Source organism: Python bivittatus, unplaced genomic scaffold, assembly GCF_059951505.1.
Source record: "Python bivittatus isolate LINGU-HERP-01145 unplaced genomic scaffold, Pbiv_v1 ctg000610_np1212, whole genome shotgun sequence".
NCBI lineage: Eukaryota > Metazoa > Chordata > Lepidosauria > Squamata > Pythonidae > Python > Python bivittatus.
The window spans coordinates 2,255,682-2,271,131 of record NW_028277088.1 but is presented as its reverse complement, the minus strand read 5'-3'; the positions used below and the strand labels follow the sequence as shown (position 1 = coordinate 2,271,131).

General features: G+C 41.7%; 1 protein-coding gene across 1 annotated transcript in view; it reads right to left on the bottom strand.

Annotated features, from left to right (window-relative positions):
* Positions 1-15,391, bottom strand: part of SNAP47 (synaptosome associated protein 47) — a 29,844-nt gene extending 14,453 nt beyond the window's left edge. Inside the window, exons 1-3 of the mRNA XM_088150777.1 lie at positions 15,297-15,391; positions 7,578-8,124; positions 2,282-2,769 (exon numbers count right to left, since the gene is read on the bottom strand). Coding sequence (XP_088006903.1) covers positions 2,282-2,769; positions 7,578-8,074 — 985 coding nt within the window. The 5' untranslated portion in view covers positions 8,075-8,124; positions 15,297-15,391. The remainder of the gene's footprint in view (positions 1-2,281; positions 2,770-7,577; positions 8,125-15,296) is intronic.
* Between the last annotated feature and the right edge of the window lie 59 nt (positions 15,392-15,450).

Here is a 15,450-nt window from a genome sequence, read left to right as displayed (position 1 = left end):
ATGGCTTGCAGTGGTGAAGGGAGCCTTTCTCAACTGGTACCCTACGAATTTCCCCATCTTAATTCCTATCATGACGGACATAAAATAACACGACTGAAAGACAGTACAGTGCGGTGGTTAAATTGTTAGATTAGAATTGGGAAGATCCAGGCTTGTGCCACAGAAACTCACTAGGTGACTTTAGGACGCCAGTCACTCCTCTCTTTTTCTGGGCACCCTACCTCTCAGGGCTGCTGGAATGGGGATAAATCCCCCTGTAAGCTACCTTCAGCTCTTGGAGAAAAGAGAATATAAATCGACTCAATCAACCTGGAGGGCATCAGGCCGACAAAGAACCTGGTTTAAGTCTCCAAGTTTCAACGGCCAGAAGAGATTAAATGACTGCAATTTCCACCTAAAATTGTGGGCCTCTTTCAGAGGGGTGTTCAGTGCACACAAGTCATGCTATTCTTTGTCTGACTAGAAATGACTCTGGAACTATAATCTGAGACACCCAATAGCTGGTCCCAAAGCAGCAAGAATTTGTGCATGTGTTCCTTCGTGCAAGATTCCATTAAAAGCCTCTCACCGGCTTTGGGTGATGAATAAAAGAAACACATTTTGCTAGCTTCAACCCTGCCCTAACCTCTTTAGAAAAATGACATATTTTACTCGTGAAATAGCTGAGGAAATAAAAAAATATATACTGGCTGATCAGGTGTGGTGGTTGATTGCCATCTAGTGGCAATTCTCAGTGGCAAAAAGACGAGACTGGCTTTTGGAGACGCAGCACAAACCAACATTTCCATTCTTGCTGGATTTCTGTTATTGAAGTTTGCTACTTAAAGCATAAAAACAGTGAGGGAGGAGGAGAGAGAGGACATCAAACTCCTGTAAGTTGTTAATGCAAACCATTTGGTGCACAAATAGGATCAGTTTAAAAAGACTCACAAAAGCAATTCTTTTTATAACTGGCATTGTCACATCATGAGCTGAACATTATTTCTCAGGGTGAACCACACTTAAAAACCAACCGGCTGTTCTGCCTCTGAGGAGTTAGACTAGCATTTTACCAGCTGGTGCCTGGGAGTCCTTCATTTAAAAATTAACAAGCTTTTCTGAGCATCAGATCTCAGCAACCGGCCAACAAGAGAACACTGTAATCTCTGATGAAATTTAATTTTAGCACAGGGTGCAATGGAACCCAGTTGCTTAACAGGCCAGCTTGTTTTAATTGCCTGACAGCTCTTTTTAAGCACAGCAGGAAGGCATTCATGATCAAACACTAGGGCTTCTGCACACTCTGCAACAGCCAGACTCCAAAACATGCTGAATTGCTCAAAGTAAACTATGTAAAATGTATTGTGAGCTCAGAGCATCAACTTTGGGAATTTCCATACATTCCTGGCAGGAAATGACAGAAGAGTAGCCATTAAAGAAAAGCACAGGATTCAGAACCAAATGAAGAATGTGCTGAGTTACCTATTACAGCAGCCCTGGGGAGCAAAGACCTGGAGGATGATAAAGGTATTCCTAATCTCTGAGCAGTGGAGAACTGAGACGTTAACTCAGGATGGGTAACGTATATTCTGCTAGAAGTTCTAGTATGTTCTGCTAGAGGAATAATTCCCATCAGTCCCAGCCAGCATGGGAAATGGTGAAGAATGAGGGGGGCTGCAATCCAGCAGCACCTAAAGCATCATATTTAGAAGTGCTCTTCAAGGCAAGGGGGTGTATGTGGGGAGCTTACAAACCTGATTAAAAGTATGAGCTTGACAATGGAAACGCAGATGGTGGTGTTACCCACGCGTTAGGTTGGGCTTTCATTCCCCATGTCTGGGAGGTAATGGATTCAAATATCAGTGGAGGGACATGGTATCTAAACCCTTGGTAACCTCTGATGAAAACGGGACTCATCCAGTGAGCTTCTTTCAAGGTTATTGTAGCAATTCCAGTAGTCCTTCCCCTTGCATCAGCAACTCTGTGGTTTCAGGAGAAGAGTAATTATTTAGCAGCTTCAAACACAGAACCTCCAGTGGCAGCCCAGGTCATCTACAATGAAGATCTATCTCAGAAGATTGTTAGAAGAGTATCTGAAGCATTCTAGATGCTCCAAAGGAGACTGCCCCAATCGGGTGCCTTTCAGTTATGTGTGACTCTTGGAACTGCAGGTCAAGATATCTGAAGGACATCATGCTGGGAAGAAGGCTCTGAGGTGCTGCTTAAATGCCTATTCCTTTGATTATTATTTCTCAAAAAGCATATTCCAATTATTTGAAGGTCTTTTTCTTCTGTCTCTTACCTGCTTGCCAAATGGAACCCCCAAACTCCTCTTGAGGAGTCCTCCTAGCCTGCGCCAGCCCCAAAGCATCCTCCAGGAACTGAATCTTCTTGCTGAACTGCATCTCCAGGAAGGGGATGGCTTCTGGCATCTTTGCCGACAGCAGCCGATAGCAGATGTCTGGCTTCCCAATGAACCTCTGGCGGATAGAGATTTCATAGGGTGTGTGAACTTTCACGTCATCAACATCCCTCTTGTCAAACCAGTGTAGCAGCTGAGACTTGGAGTCGCTGATCTTCAGGCCAGAAACTGAGAGCATGAGGCTGCCTGGTTTGACATTAGAATCTGTCCTTTCGGTGATGATAACTGGGATTTGCACTATCACTCCATCCTTGCCTTTAGAACCTGAACCCATGGGGTTCTCCTTCACCTTTCCTCCTTCAGACACTACCTTGGGTAGTTTTCCACCAAAAGGCCACCAAGATGGAGATTCAAGTTCTGACAATAACCTAAGAGGAAGAGGAAAGCAACAGGTTCAGAAACAGACTTGGCCCCCAGAAAGCGAAGTCTTATCTTTTCATATACAGATTACCTAGTTGGAATGGATGAGAGTCCAGCTACTTTGGACTTCCACCATAAGCTCTCTGATGTCTTATGAAGACAGAGTTCAACATGGAGCAGCTGGAAGAGGCTGAATGTTATTCCCTGCGGCCTGAGCACGGACAAACATTGTGATTATGCCACACTATACACACTGATTGGGTTACCTATGGAAGAATATCTGTGCCATGCCCAATAACTGCTTTTTGAATGACAGCACCCAATAAGACAATTATTACAGTCTGTATCTTCTGCATTTTCCTCCCCTCTATCTTGAGAAAGACAGTCTGTTGCTCTGATATTATATATAAGTCCCATAATACTTTGCCATCATCCATGTTCAGTGCTGTTATACAGCTGGGCAGTTTTTAAATGGAAGGGAGGGAGGGAGGGACGGGGATATATAGTGGTACTAGCTGCCCACCCTTCCTCAGTGGAACAGTTCATAATCCTTCCTCCCTTCACAACCACACCAGAAGTGTGTCTATGCTCCTATTTCAGCAAAAAGCTCAGCACAGCAAGTACAGTTTACCTGGACTTCTTAGATTCCTCCTAAAAGTGCACTCCCTTAAACATTTACATATTTCTGCAATACTTTTACATTTATATGCTTCTGGAAAAAAAAATATTCCAAGCATTTAAAATGAAATATTTGGCATGTTGTTAGTATGTAAGCTTAAACTGAGAAAGAAGCCATAAGTCTTTATGCAAGGTTGAGTTTTAAAGGAAGCAGTTTAGACAAAGCAACTTGAATTTGTACATTAGATTGCCAATCAATTCTTTAAGAAGCCAGTGAAAAGATGTAATCAATTTTTGGTATGTCTGCATGTTAAACTTGTGTTATAGCTTGACATTTTTAGACCTCTGTCAGCCGTTTAGCTGCACAGCAGGTGGGTGGTCATAAAAATTGAAATAATAAAGAAAATGAAATAAGTTTTATCAGAGTAATCCTTTCCTCCAATCCTGATCACAACTACTACATATAGATCTGGAGAAAAGCATTCGTCCATTTTCGGATTTTCTGAATTGTTGCATATTTTTCCCAACGAATATTATCACCTCTGTGGGTCCTACTAATATATAAAGACAATTTTGTGCTGGTTTCTTTTACTTTATAAACAAAGTCTTTGGGGATCAGAGAGTGGTGTGGAGCCCATAAAATGGCTGTACCGCTCTTGAACGTCTGTTCTCTCCAGGTGACTGTACTATGTAGCTTTTAATTGTTTTTAATATTTGTATTGTTTGTATTGTTTGTATGGCTGTTTTATTCTTTTTTTTTGGCACTTTCTGTTTTAATTTTAAGCTGCCCAGAGTCACAAATGTGAAATGGATGGCTATATAAATTAAATAAATAAATAAAATAAAAAATAAAAAATAAAAAATAAAAGTCACTCAGCATGTGATATGCCAGTGTGGAAAAGGTAATTGCCCTGTCTGATTCAGTACTGCACTATATCACCTTGAGCTGAAATCACAGCATCTCAGTGCTTCTTGTCACTGGTAATCAGTTCCTCGCACCACCGTGTGGGAATTTGGGGCCTATTCCTCCACTGGGCCCGCCTGAACTCAGTAACAGTCCTGCCACAACCTTTCCATAGAATTTAGACCTGGTCTTTGATTTGGCCATTCCCAAACACTGATGGTGCTCTTCTCCATCTGTCAGAGTCTGCACACTCAATCCCATGGACACCATCCATGTTCTTGCAAACTTGCTTATGTTTTAGGTCATTGTCCTTCTGAATGAACTACCTGCACTAACAGATGGCTGACAGACCTTTATGGAATTCTCTGATACAAAGCAGAAGTCGTGCTCCTTTAGTAAGAGCAAGTCTTGAGGCAGCAAAGCATCTCCATATCATGATACTACCCTCTCCATAAGTGACAGGTGGCATGTTCTTATTATCCTACAGGACATTCTTTCAGAAGCCCGGCTGGGGTGGGATGGGAGAGGGGATATGATCATCCAGGTGCTGTCTGGCAAACCTGGATGTTTTGAGATGAGCATCAATGCCCTTCTTAGTGACTCTGACTTTAACTAAGGTAAGTGAGACCTGAAGTCCATTTCAGGACTGTACCTTTGACTATGGATTGGTGGAACCACAGAGATTTCAGAAGGCCACTGTAACCTTTCCCAGACTGATAGGCATCAATAACTTCTTTATGGAGGACTTCAGACATTTCTTTTAAGCAGGGCATGACATGCACGGTGAGAACGTCACTGTTTTGAGAGGAGCTAAAGTTCCTGAGATTTATATAGGTCAGGGATGGTGCAAATTGAACCTGATTTTTTAACACACAACTAGTGAACCAGGGAGGGAGGGGAATACTTCTGCAGGCTGCAGCAAATGTTGGTGTTATCTGTTTGCTCAGAGTCCTTTTACATATAGTACAGTATTAGTGGGAGCTTCACAAAAGCTCTGATCACCTTAAGTGGCAAAAGTATTAAACAATTCAAAATCCAAAGGGTTGTAAATATTTTTGCACAGAACCGTAACCCCTTTAACCTTTCCTTCAATTCTCCTGCTTTCTGCATATTCGTGCAGCTAGTTTTTCTCTCTGCTTCTATTTTAACTCCCCCCCCCTTTTTTTTTTTGCCAAACAGAGAATAACTCCTCTAATTTCTGGAGTTCACAGGTGATTTATTTTCTAGAAATATCTTTTTTTTTTGTCAAGCGCCTTTTGGGAACATTTTTATGGTGAAAAGTTGGAAAATTACTGAATGTTTAATGACATCAGATGTAGTCAGCCAACAGAGGATGGGTGGATGTTGTAAACTGTAAATCCATGCTATTTACCAATGGTGAAGCAAAGGTAAGAACGATTTGTCTAAAAAATTAATTGCATATTATTCTAGCAATGTTCCTGTTCAGAAACCAGTGAATGGGGCAACGCAACGCCCAGACTTGTTGAGAGTCAGGCAGCATACAAGTTTAATATTTTTTTTAGATTTTTTTCATCCCACCTTTATTATTTTTTATAAATAACTCAAGGTGACAAACATAGCGAATATTCCTTCCTCCTCCTATTTTTTCCTCAACAACAACCCTGTGAGATGAGTTGGGCTAAGAGACAGTGACTAGCCCAAAGTCACCCAGCCAGCTGTCATAACTATTATTATGGCTGGTCGCACAGTCAGCCAGATGTGTAGACTGCATCTGGCATTTTTACCACCTATCAAGTTCTTCCCAAGGACCTGGGATAGGCAGATGTTGTTGTCTGATGGTGTTAAAGGTGTCATCGCAGGATATAAGCTATTCCAAGTAAATTATAATTATAATTATCATCATTCTAAAACTGGAAGGTAATCCCAAGCATCTAAATGAATTCACAGAGTTGTTAGTTTGAATTATAAAGTTTGAAGACTGATCAAGTGCACTATGTTAAAAAAAAAAATAATTTTTTCTTTGAAAAGCCAATTAAACATCTCAAAAGGGCAAGAGTCAATTTGTCTGTTTCCCTGCCTGCCATCCCCTCAATCTTTTTTTTATATTAAACTGTATTATAAACATATGGCCACTTTACATTCTTCAAGCAGATAGCAAAATTAGTATAGATACATATAAATGAGACACTGAAACCAACTCTTTTTCATTTAAAAATCGTATTTCAAATGTCTAAACCTGCCTTGCTGTGTGGTGTATCATATCTAAGGGAGCCATTTCTGTTTGAATGCACTGTAGTTAAACTTCTATTATGAATATATACAGCCAATTTTGCCATCGCTGGATATAGCAAAAAAAGAAAGGAAAAAGAGACAGAAAAAGAAAAAAGAGAATAAAATCTATACAATCAAACTATTCAGGAGCTGTTTCCAAAGATAGTTTGGGCTACAGGTAAAATTTTTTCCAACCTCTACTGAAGAATTGGAACAAAGGGATTTTCTTTCTACAGACTTTCCTATTGACCATGATCTTTTCTTTCTCAGAACCATTCGCAAATACAGTATTCCCAACTCCAAAGCTTTGCAAAGAATGGCCCCTGTGACATATCAATAAAATACCTGCTGAATTTCACCCAACCATCTTCTGCCTGAACTAACACGCATACTTTTCTGAAATTGCCACAAAGGCCTGGTGTCACCCATATTCATCCAAATGAGATTTTGGCCTGTCACAAATGCTTTCCTTTTTTTTTTTTTGGGTGGGAAATAGTATAATTCAAGGAAGAGCATTTTGGATTTAGGCAATGCTGATTTCAGCTCTAGCTCACCCAGAGCCTCCTAGAATTGATTTAGGCAAGAAATTCCTCTTCTCCACTACTAGGTGTGTGTTTTGCCATTTAATGAAAACCAGCACGCAAAGTATCGCGTATCCCAGGAAGAGAAAACGTGTCTTCCAGATGCGCTGGACTAGAATACCTGGCATCTCTCACCAGTGACAGTGTTGACTGGAGCTGCTAGGAACTGTAATTCATTAGTATTGGAAGACCCCATTCCTATCCTGGAGTACCAAACTTGAGAATTAAAGAAAACGTTGGGCTGTGATACTTCCCCAAAAGCAGCTGTGTTCAAGCTATCCGCCTTGAATTTAAATAACTATATACCTCTTCTAAGCTGTGGCTATCCACTTGTTCTTGATGACAAGTTCTGTTTGCCAATGAGTGTCCTCTATGATTCCCAGCAAAGCAGACCTCCAGATGTTATCCTATGACCCACCAATCATCTCCCTGTGCAGATCCCACTACAGCTGCAATCAGAACTAGTTGCGTGTCGCCATACCTGTCTGCCACATCCATCTCTGATTCAATCTTGTCCAGCCCCTTCATGATGTTATCAAACTGTTCACCCTGGTGCTCAAGCACCTTCGCAGTATCTTCCAGGCGCTTCTGAGATCCCATCAACAAACCGGTTAACTCCTTGCCCTTGGATGTCTGGGGACAAGCTGTCTGTGCCCCAGCCCCATCAGATGACAGCAGCTGTTCTCTCCAAAAATGTTCAAGAACATTGAAGACCACATTTCGATTAGGCTGAAGGGAACTGAACCAGTGCTTGGTATTGTTCTCCAAAAGAGTGAGGGAACTAAAAATGAAGGTGGAAGATTCTTTCTTGATCTCGCTGATGCTGGAAAGATGGAAGCTGGCCAGGAGTTCTCCAGATTTGTCAGCTGTAAACCTTACTGAAACAGGTGTCAGCAAGAGTTTGCCAGGAACCCACTGCTTCTCGGAGTTGAGGTAATAGGAACAGGGCCACGTATGGATATGGATGTTCTCATCCATTACCTTATTTCTTGCTTCCTCTTCCTCAAGGCCAAAGAAACCACCACCACCTTCAAAGGAGCAAACAAATTATGCAATCAATGATTAATAGTTAACGTACTGTTCAGTCACCTTTCATGAGTTTTACAGAGAAGACTTCTTGAAAACACTGGTGAAGGTATGGTTTGAGACTGTAAGGCATTGAAATGTGAACTCACTCATTCCAAACCCCAGTTCTTGAATTCTGAACACATGAAGCTGCACTCTTCTGAGTGTAACTATTTGGTTTGCTAGTCTGGTATCCACACCCACACCAATTAATAATAGCCCTTGCAAATATACCTTCCAAGTCTTTCTTCCACATATATTTTCCAAGCCTGCAATGCCTGAAGCTGAAGCAAGGACCCTACATGAAGTGCTCTATCACTGAACCATGGCACACCAACCCTCACAAAAAAAAGACATCTTTTTCCAGGGTTACATGACACTTACAGAAGGCGGCCACAGAAGCCCCCCCTCCCCCCAAAATACATGCCTTAAGGTGTTCCAACAGGTGCAACATAGGTAGCCATGCACCCTCCAAATCATATTTCGCACTTTAAATTTGGATCTCTGCATAATTCTGAGTTTTATTAGTTAGATAAAACTAAACCCCTATGTCTTGCATGATCACATTTTATTCCCTTGCTCTATTGACACCCTTTGAAAAAAATCAAACCAAGAACATATGCATGCAATTTCATTTAAAATAGACTAGTTCTAACTTGTCCTTATCATTGCCACACACTAAAGATGCTCCATTTGAAATTAAAAGCAATAGAAAAGAACATCATGATATATCAGTGCTGCAAATTCAAAGAGCTCTTCAAGGGGACAGTAATTTCTTCTGCAGCAAATTATTACCACTGTAAAAATATTCTGACAAATGTGACATTTACTAGAAAAACAATCAGCACAAAACATAATGCAGTATTTGGCAGATGAACATACTTCAATCTTAAATTCTCATTCTCTTGTCAAATGTCAAGCATAATTAGTAAAATGACTTCTTTAAGCATTTGACAAGCATTCCCCCTGCCCCCAGATTATCCAGGTCTTGAATGTTAGCCCTATAAGCCAGCACCATGGCTGTTATTAATATATCTTTAACCAGTGCGCTCAGGGTGTGCTTAACAGTGCTTTACTGAATAATTGACAATTGGCTGGGTTTGTCAAGCATTAAGCCATCAACCATGGTTTACAAACCACAATGGCTGCATTCACATGCTAAAGCCAAATCAAACAATCTTCACGATGGCTTAGGGTGATCTGAACCTTTCGCCTTTAATCTGTGTGTCGACACTTAATTTAGGATGGGCAGGACGGATACCAAAGAATGAGAACACTAAGGGAGATGCCAGGACGATAATAAATCTTGAAAAAGGTTTATTAAGAATTGCCTCTGAATATACTTACAGTGTCAGAAGGATATGACCCCAAACAGCTGGGTGAGGCCAAACAAAGGAGTTGCTTTCATTGGGCAAGTTTTATAGCCCTGCAACCTCTCTTCCCCCCCACCCATCCCAAGCTGCTCAGTTTAGGTATCAGCAAGGTTAGACATTAATGAGGATTAAGTGTCTAGCACAGTGTTTCTCAACCTTGGCAACTTGAAGATGGGTGGACTTCAACTCCCAGAATTCCCCAGCCAGCTGTGCTGGCTGCGGAATTCTGGGAATTGAAGTCCACACATCTTCAAGCTGCCAAGGTTGAGAAACACTGATCTAGCAGGCACTGGGCACCTGCTATGACAAAAGAGGGGAATAATGATCTGACTGGGGTTAGAGCTGGAAGTTTGTTATCTCACAGCTCGCAAGAGTAAACAGGAAGAGTGAACTTGTCTAAACAGCCTCTCTTCCAGGTGTTAACTGAAAGATGCAGGTCAGCCAAGGACAGAATCCATTCCAAAAATTGCACTGTATTTCATGTAAGGATACAGCCTTGACCACATTCCTTCCCAACCATCTGCACGCCAAGAAATAAAGTCGCCATCTCTAGTTACTTAAACTAAAACATAAGCAAGCTATAACTGTTATGTAAATACAGCATAAAAGTCTAGAGAAGAAATGAGATTTCCAATCAAGAACTATTATACTCACTGCTGTACAAAAGCCATCCAAGACACTGTAGGAGAATTGTGTTTGTCTATGGCAGCAAAAAAATCAGGAGGAGTCTGGTTGCACCTTTTCCAACTAACAAATATTATTAATCGGCATCGGGTTTCGTAAGCTACATCTGCATCTGATGAAGAGAGCATACGCCTTTTAATAGAACGTATCATTATCCGAAAAGGTACCACCAGGCTTGCCACCAGACTCCTTCGGAAGTCATCCAAGTAACACCTTTTGATACATCAATATATGCAAAAAGAGATTGGTTCACGTATGTGCATTTGTTACTTGGTAACTTACAAATCAGCTGATCACATAAAAGAAACAAATTCTAAACCTCCACAGGTAGTCCTTGTTTAGCGACCCCAAATGGGACTGGCAACTTGGTCATTAAGTGAAGCGGTTGCTAAGTGAAACTGCAACTCTGCTTATGATCTATCTCAGCTTTCCTTTGTTTTACAGACCTGCGAAGGTTGTCATTGTGAGAACTGGGGGCAAAGTTACTTTTTCATCATGGTCATAACTGCGAACAGTTGCTAAATGAGGACTACCTGTTCATCTAATCTAAAAGGCAGGGTTTTTTTTTTAATAAAGTCAGTTCACACACCCAACCCTTTATCATCAATAACAGGTGTCTGAGTGATATTCAAGCATATGCATATGATCATCTATCTGAATGAAGGTAAACAGACACATTTGGCTTTGTGCGCTGTTATGATCTCCTACCACACCTGCTAAATCTTTTGCAAGAAATATCTGACAATCAAACCTGCATTTTCCCCATTTACCTGGTCTGTTTGTAGATTCAGAATCTTTGGGTAGCCTCCAAATTCTCATAAACTGAGGCTTCTTGATTTCTGAGTCAAACAAAAATTGCCCAAAAGTGTAGATACCAAAAGAAAAAAAAAGGAAAAGAAAGAAAAGAAAAAAGAAACCAAAGAAAACCTACCACACTACATAAAATTTACTACACGTCTAAGAGTAAAACGCAGAGAAGAGATATTTGAAAAAATGATGATCCAAAGCAGACATTTGACTGTTTTCCCATAACACAGGAAAATGGACCATCAACAGAGAATACTAGATATTATATATTTTTGGATCTCATGATTCATTGTCCAGCTATGAGCCACATATTTACTACCTGGCCAGTCATTTTCTCACATTACAAAACTGAGCATTTTTTGCCCAGGCATCACATGCTGACCACTCCAGAACAGTCAACACCACATCACAAAACAAGAGGAACTTATATTGATACTTCTGGTTATGAATTTCAGCCCCTTGACCCACTCACTATCCAGACAGCTCAACCAGGAGGCTGCATCAGAAGACAAGGGTCAGAATATTGCCCTCCTGCCAGCTCCTTAATCTGCATGACTCGGGGGGGGGGGGGAGGGCAGCGGCAGTTATGGCATGTCTGCAATTCCTTAAATCAATCTTTGCTTAGCAGGATTTGTGTTTTCACCCAATTCATGTAAACTAGTGAATCTCCCCCATTGGTGGCCCTTTTCAACTGCTATCAGTGATGTTGCAGATCTAATAACAACTGCCACCAGAACAACTGTGAATAATTCCAGAATGTCCAGGTCATATGGCAGAGTCTGAACATTTTGGAACCTGACATTGAAGAAACTGAGATCTCTCTCTCTCTCGCCAGCCAGCCAGCCAGCCAGTCAGCCATCTCAGGAAGTTTTGCTTAAAATCTCACATTATTTCTCAGTTCGTCAAACATGCAATATTTTTTTCTGCAGGAAGCTAAAAGTGCAACTCGCAGAGGCACAAATATTCACGTGCATATATATCATACAAGTATGCAGGGGTGAATAACATTTTTATCAGTGGAAAGCGACAACAGGAGTGTTCTGCTGGGGGCTACTGTCAATGGTGGACAGCTGCAGAACCCTGAGTATGTATGGTCACTTGGTTTGTTTTCTAGGGCTTCCTCTCCTTCAGAACATTAGCCTGGGACCCATGAATCTTGCTAGGGGTCTGAATTATTAACTTGTAAAGGACACTAGAAATTTGGTCAGAAGTCACATGAAATCTAGCTAAAGACTGCAGGTTGCCCACCCCTGACTGAATGGGAAAGTAGAACTCATTTTCATTTTTTTTTTTTAATTTAGAAAATTGATATGCTGCCCATTCCTGTAACAGTCAGGAGAGCTTAAGGTACAGAAGGAACAACCTTAAAAACTATCATAAAATACAAGTGCTAAAAATATTAAAAGATCTGGAAAAATAAACATATTTTGAATCTCTCCCTAAGCTGTAATTAGGAGAGTATTCGCTTCAATTTCAGTGGCAATTTATTCTATTATTTTTTAATATTTTTACTTGGTATGCACTTATTTCTAATATATAAGACTCACTTTCTCCCAACCTAACTCACTTTTAAACCAACCTAACTCATAGGGTTGTTGCTAGCTATGAGTTAGGTTGGTTTAAAACAAGATGCTTGTCCAAAGTCCCCCAGTGAGCTTCCATGGCTGTAGCCTTGTTAACCAAATTCGCCACAGGCTGTTGTTCTTTATTCTTTTTTTATTCCTTTTTTTGAATCATGACTGTATTTTGTCTGGTTTTATTGGATACCACCCAGAGTCAGTTTGGAGTTGGGCAGTACCTGACCTGAATAAATTAAATTAAACCTGGATCTCTCTACTCCTAATTCAACAGGCTAACTCCTGCACTACATTGGCTTTCCAAGGTAATTAGCTTTCCTTGCCATAAATTTTTATATCACTCTGTCCCCAAATTTTCCCCAAAAGAACAACCCTGTGCTGTAGACTGGGCTAGAGGGAATGACTGGCCCAAGGTTCCCCAGGAAGTTTCCATGGCTGGAGGGGGACTAAAACTTGTGTGTCCCCACTCCTAGTCCAGCATCTTCCCTTGTGACCACGCTGGCCTTTATGGAATTATAAGAATTGGAATTGTTTTCTTCATTACAAGGGTAATGTACAATGCAGACATGATGCAACATTTCCAACAAAAACAATAAATTACACTTCAGACCAACAAGCATATTTTATCAGTGCTTTTCTGGGTTGGCTTTTTTGTAATCCTATAAGGAACCACCCATGAGATAAAATGTTAAAATATTACAGCATTTCCTTGTTTACTCTGAAGCAAAGTGGTTTGTTTTTTTAAAAAAATAATTTTAAATTATTCACAGCAGGACAGGAAATGAAACTTTAGTACAAGCTGCACTAGCACACGTGTGCAAATACAGGCAAAACAAGATCATTAAGGGCAAAATGTTTCACACATTAACTACAAAGATTTTGGGAGATATCTTTCACTTCTCAAAGCTATCCTTAAATGCCACTGCACAACAACTTAAGTTGCCACAACAACTTAAATGCCAAAGTGGGATCCTCAAGCTCTTTCTGGTAGTTTTGGTTAACAACTAGTACTGCTGAAACAACAAAAAAGTTTTACTGACCCCTAAAAATATATAATATGCTGGAGAAGTTTTCAAGGAGAGGCAACTTCCACAGAGGCACTCAATCAATTGATTTATATAGAAAATTGTAGACTAACTGTAAACAGTGAGATCAAAAGAGAGTGAAAAGCAAGTGGGAGAAGATGTTCTAAGAATTTTTGTAGATATGTATATGAGAGTAAAATTTCTGTGAAAACATTAATTGTATGTAAAATACAAAAAGTGACCAGTACCACACTAATACCTACAAATTGTCTTTTACAAGTTGTGTAGTCAATCTATTTTGTGATGGCTGGTGTGGGTCTTCCGGGCTGTGTGGCCGTGTTCTGGAAGTTTTGTTTCCAGAACAAAACTTCCAGAACACGGCCACACAGCCCGGAAGACCCACACCAGCCATCGTATGCCGGCCATGAAAGCCTTCGACAATAAATCTATTTTGTATTTTGCATCCACTGGGCAAGAATGCTTACTTTTGCCCACTCTGTGAATATAGATACATTAATCTGCCAAGTGAGGAAAATGGGATTTGGTCCATTCTGGCTCTCAACTGTATTTTTTTAAGTGCTAAAAAAAAAAAAAACTAATCTCCCTCAAACAGACCTAAACCCCTAACATCGATCTCATTCATTCATTAGATTAATTGACTGATTGGTTCATACAGCCATCCATCTCTCACATATGTGACTCTAGACTGCTTACAAGGTTAAAGCACAACAGGACCCCCCAAAAAATAATCACAGAAGCATTAAAACATTTAAAACCATATCATACGATCAACAGGAGAGCACAGTCAATTCAGGAACAATATAACCATTTTATAAGCTCCGCACCACCGCTACCTGATCTCATGTAGTTTCCTGGGAACAACACAACAGTGGCTAGTTTTTATTTTCTCCTGGGTTGCTTTTTCAATTTGCTGATCCAGCCTACACTCCTGGGTTTTCCCGGTGGCCCTCCATTTAACTTCTGAGATCGCCCATCGCTGGCAAGGTTTTAAGTGTTAAGACACACTTTTTAATGTGGCTTTTTAAAGTAGCTTGCAGTCCTTTCGCTTTTGTTTTCAATATTTCGTCATGGTTATCTATACTGTTTGATTATGCTTTACACTGTTTGATCATCTGCCAATGCTATTCGCAATCGTTCTGGAGCAAATACCAGGTTTTAAGATTATCTTCCTTACCGGGTAAGGAAGAAACCAGCAAATCCTGTACCCAGGGAGTACCCTCCTTCATCAAAAGAGGCCCTGATTGGGGCAGGGAGGCGCCGGGCAGCCTCCCTCTCGAAGTGGGGCTGGGGATCCCACCGGCCCCCCTTGCCTTGCCCCTTCCAGGTGCTCCCCCAACGACCAACCCTGGCCCACGGGCCCCTAGTTGCCATCCCCTCGCCCACTCCGGCTCGCCCTGCCCCACAAAGAAGGGGGCGAAGGCCTAGACCTCTCCCCTCCCTCCCTGAAACGACCCTGGGCCTCCCCCAACCTCGGACTACAACTCCCGACAACCCCAGCGCGAGCCAGACGAGGCCACTCCTCGGCCCTCACGGCGAGATATTGGGGAGGGGGTCACAGGCCAACGCCAGCCCCCACCCCCGGGACGGCCGTGTTGCCCACGGAGACGTCTCCTCCGAGCGGGGGGTGACGAGGCTGGCACGCGCTCACCGGCCGTTCGTGAAAGGCGCGGGAGGAGGAGCTGCAATCCGCTCCGCCATCGCTCGATCGCCCGTTCCTTCCCTCCCTCGCGCCGGCCTCACCGCGTCTGCGCAAACCGGGCGCGCTGTTTCATTGGCTCTCAGCTGCAGCCGCTTCCACCGCC